The sequence below is a fragment of the Crocuta crocuta genome, unplaced genomic scaffold (assembly GCF_008692635.1).
Source record: "Crocuta crocuta isolate KB4526 unplaced genomic scaffold, BGI_CrCroc_1.0 scaffold655, whole genome shotgun sequence".
Lineage (NCBI taxonomy): Eukaryota > Metazoa > Chordata > Mammalia > Carnivora > Hyaenidae > Crocuta > Crocuta crocuta.
In genome coordinates, this window is record NW_027528348.1 from 1,311,868 (window position 1) to 1,316,027 (window position 4,160).

At 46.0% G+C, this 4,160-nt stretch overlaps 1 protein-coding gene across 2 annotated transcripts; it reads right to left on the minus strand.

The window, feature by feature from the left end:
• Positions 1–505: 505 nt before the first annotated feature.
• SS18L2 (SS18 like 2) lies at positions 506–3,689 on the minus strand. 2 transcript variants are annotated; one of them, XM_077753726.1, is made up of 3 exons: positions 3,414–3,689; positions 3,129–3,205; positions 506–1,052 (listed from the first exon to the last, which is right to left on the minus strand). In XM_077753726.1, the coding sequence occupies exons 1-3, from the start codon at positions 3,537–3,539 to the stop codon at positions 965–967; spliced, it is 291 nt and encodes a 96-aa protein (XP_077609852.1). In that variant the 5' UTR covers positions 3,540–3,689; the 3' UTR covers positions 506–964. The 2 variants fall into 2 exon arrangements, with proteins under 2 accessions (XP_077609852.1, XP_077609853.1); XM_077753727.1 differs by having other exon boundaries at positions 3,471–3,684.
• Between the last annotated feature and the right edge of the window lie 471 nt (positions 3,690–4,160).

A 4,160-nucleotide genomic window follows, 5' to 3' on the forward strand; every position in this document is an offset into this window, starting at 1 on the left:
ATTTCCTTACGAAGGGTTCCCATGGCACATCAAACTTAACTTATATGCTTTTCTTTTGTTAACCTGTCTTTTGTTATAGAGCCTCAGCTAAAAACCTTAAAAAGATAGTTGGAAAAAGACATTTTTAAAAAGTATTTTAAAAGTTATTAGGTGATATTATATAATTAAGGATTACTGTTGATTTTGTTAGCAATGATAATGGTGTTATTACATATAGATTTTTTAAATGTTCATTCATTCAGACTCAGATTCTAATATCATCTAGGGGTAGAGAGGAGAAACGGGATCCCATGCAGGCTCCATGCTCTGAGCTGTCAGCACAAAGCCCAATACAGGGCTCGAACTCATGAACTATGAGCTCATGATCTGAGCCGAAGTCGGATGCTTAACTGACTGAGCCACCCAGGTACCCATTATTACACATATTTTTAAGTCCTTACAGTTTTTCCAGAAGACCGAATGGAACACTTATTACACAAAAAACCTCTATATTTCAATAGGGGTCTTTCATGGAAAGGAGAGCTTTATTTCAAAACAACCTGAAAAAAAGGTCAGGTTCATAACTACAAACTGGTAGAAGGGAGCACATAGTCACATATCCATTCAGCAGGGCCTCGGTTAGGAGTCTTGTCAATTCCTGTTGATTGCCCAACATCTACTCAGCTTCCTCTTTAGGCTGAAACTGAGAAGTAGAATTGAAGACGCCCATGATACTTTTGTTATCCAAACATGCCTATTTCAGGAAAGAAGACATCTGGATTCATCTTAATCTGCTTAATTATTAAAGTAAATACACTGAGAATATAGTTCATTTAGTAGCTTTCTTCACATGCTCACATTTTTAAAAGAGCCACAGACGTTTGTCTCATTCATGTTTCAAGCAGTTGAGTTGGTAAAGATCCTGTCTCTACTTCATAGGAAATGGATTATACTCAATTACTCCTCATGACAGCCAGCTGAAAGATTATTCCATTGGTTTTGAAGGGCTGGTTGGGTTGGCATCTGCAATAGTAGCCAAATAAATGAGATTTCTGTGTAACACATGCTGGTACCTAGGGGGGAGAAACAGGCAAAAATGAGAGGCTTGTTTTTGCTGAACATTTATCAAACACTGGAAAGGAATTTACCCACTCTAGTGGAATGACTCATCTATTGATTAGATGATTCAGTATCATCAACCTCCTTATTTAACACCACGGAAAATATATCCAGCTTCTTACCTATTCGCACTGATCCTTCCATACCTACCTCTCTGGGCTAAGCCACTCCCCTTCTTGCTTAGACTACGGTATTGGGCCAGTCTCATATCTGGTCTCCCTGCTCTACCTTTGACTCCTACTCTATTCCCTAAGTAGCAACCTAAGTGATCACTGTATAGTATAAGACTTGCAATACCTCAGATTAAAACCCTCCAAAAGCTCCCATCTCATTCTGAGTAACGCTGAGCTCTTCTAGCCCTTCTGGTGGCCTATGAGGCTACAAGATTGGGGCCTTATCTCTCTGATCTCAGTTCCTACCACTTTCCCTCTGCTGAGTTTGAGCTTCATTTTCCTCCTTGCTGTGATTTGAAGATAACCAGCATCTTCCATCCCAGGGGGATTTTCCACCTGATGCTGACTCTGCCTCACAAATCTTAAAGCTGGCTCCCTCACCTCTGGTGTCTGCTCAAATGTCTCATCAGAGATGCCCTGTGTAAAATGCCATCCCTTCTCCTCGACTTACCCTGTTTTATTCTTATTCAAAGCACTTACTAGTATGTGCCTAATTGTATGATTTCTTCCTTCCAGCTTCTGGAGACTAGAATGTAAACTCTATAAGAGCATAGAAGGCACCTGATTTGGTAAAAAGCAAAGCTGGTTTTGGTACTGATTCCTCAGTAGCTGAAACAGTGTCTGGTACTCAGTAGTACTTACAGAATGTCTGTTGAACAAACTTAAAGAAGGGACAAAGCATTTCTATGGTATCATTGTGAGCTTACTAGAGTAGTGATTCTCAATCAGGTGATAGAGTTCTCTACCCAGGAAGACAAACCAGACTAGGAGGCCAGCAAGCACGGCCCATGCAATACAAAAAAGCCCACCAGAAATTTTTGATAAATTTCTTATGCATGGGTTGAGAATCGCTACACCAAATGGAATGTTTTGCAACTACCTTCTATATAGAAAAATGGGAGAGTTTACTATGAACCGTATAAAGGCAAATCGCCAAAAGCCAGAATCAAATGCAAAGTCTTACACAAAGACGGACATCTCTACTATTCCATTGAGCTAAGTGAGGGATTGTAGGTGATTTTTTTTAGGGGGTGGAAAAAGCATGGCTTTCTTAAACATGTCCTCAGTAAGAATGAAATAATGTTATAATAAACGGAGCCTAATTCCTGGACTACATTTAGAAAGGAGACTATTTTCTCTCATTTTGATATATAACTAGAGAGCACATTCAATTACTTTGCTGAATGTGCCTTTGGCTTAACTTGCAAGTCTTTTATTGGTCCTTGTGTGCATTACAGACTGCAAGTTAGAAAATGACATGGAGGGGCGCCTGGGTGGCTTAGGCGGTTAAGCGTCCGACTTTCGCTTAGGTCATGATCTCTCGGTTCGTGGGTTCGAGTCCCGCGTCGGGCTCTGTGCTGACTGCCAGCTCAGAGCCTGGAGCCTGTTTCAGAGTCTGTCACTCCCTCTCTCTGACCCTTCCCTGCTCACGCTGTCTCTCTCTCTCTCTCTCCTAGAAATAAATAAAACATTTAAAAAAAAAAAAGAAAGAAAATGAAATGGAATTTAGCGGTCAAATGGTCCGACCCCTTCAGAAAAAGGATGAGCTGAGGATCCATGATGAGAAAGGGGCCACAGCTCTCATCTCCCGAGACTAGTTTTCCATATGCTCCCGTCCCCACCCCTGCTGTCATCAGCTGACATGTCTACACAAGGAGGTTTGCGGTGAGCATGATTCAAATTCAAAGAGGGTGCCACATCCGACTCCAGGCTTCACAGTGTGCTGTCTGTGTGGTTTGGGGCAGGTAAGTGGCCTCTAAGCCTCATTGGGGATCAATCATCCAAGACTCCTAGTTCAGGAGCACCGCACTGGTTTATCCTCCCCCTCAAAAGTTGGGGGAAAGAGCGGGTACTTACTGGACGCACTCATTCGCCCGGCCTTTGTTCTGATACTCCACGATACAGCGGATGAGCTGGTCATTCTCCTCCAGGAGCTGAAAGACCAGAGAAAGGGTCAGTGCAGTGCGTCAACGGGACTGCCGGGTACACTGCCCCCTAGACTCTCCAGTGCGGGGCAGTAGTGCCCCGGTGCCTTTACCAACTTCGTTCTGTCTCACTCCATACCGCTGCAAGCCAACCCCCTACGTACACCCACCACAAGCCTCGACTGGGATGTAGCTCACTCCAGGAAGCTTCCCGCACCCGTAGCCTTTCGGGATCTCGACCAAGGAACTTCTCTCCGTCCTCGTCCGCGCTCACCCGCTGGATCGTCTCCTGATTGACTTCCGCCTTGCCTTTCAGCCAGTCCGGTACGAAGGCCACCGACATCCCGAGAAGCCAGGTTAGAACCCGGCCTCAAGCCCTGCGGAGCCCCGCGCCTCTAGACCGGAGCCAACTCGCAGCCCCAGGCGCACTACGACCGCAGCAGGGAACCATGATAGGTGGTGCCTACGCTCCAGACGTTGATTGGGTCCTCCGCGGGGACTGGGAACAGACGGAACGTCATTTGTGATTGGGCGCGCAAGGGCGATGCTCAGAGCGTCAGCCTCGGTCCCGCCCCTGGGGCTCGGAACTGTTGGCGGCCCCATTGCGTTTGCGCAGTCTGGAGAGCTATCCTCGAGGGTGGGGCCCGGCGTTAGCGCTCCGCCTTTTAGGTGCTGTGTAGTGTATCTGCGGGAGCACCTTGCCAGGGGTCACGCGGGTATTGTGGCTGAACCCGAGATATCTGGGTCCAAGTCCACTCCTCCCTCTTTCGACATCACTCTGGTGCCTCCAGATACACGTCTGGAGCGTGAACCCTGGCCATTGTCTCCTGCCAAGCCAAACCCTGCAGGGCCTAGGAAAACACTAGTGTTAGCTTTACTCTTCGCTAAGGAAGAAACCTGTATATATACCTGTTTTTCCTTTGGGTGGTACTAAAGCTCATTAGGTTTACAGCCCTAAAAAGAA

Bases quoted from the DNA above. Each gene is read 5' to 3' on its own strand.
- SS18L2 (XM_077753726.1), bottom strand. From the start codon at position 3,539: ATGTCGGTGGCCTTCGTACCGGACTGGCTGAAAGGCAAGGCGGAAGTC. The intron at 3,206-3,413 runs GTGCGGGAAGCT...CTGGTCTTTCAG, and splicing joins GAGATCCCGAAAGGCTACGG to CTCCTGGAGGAGAATGACCA. The intron at 1,053-3,128 runs GTAAGTACCCGC...TCTCCCCCCTAG, and splicing joins CGGGCGAATGAGTGCGTCCA to GTACCAGCATGTGTTACACA.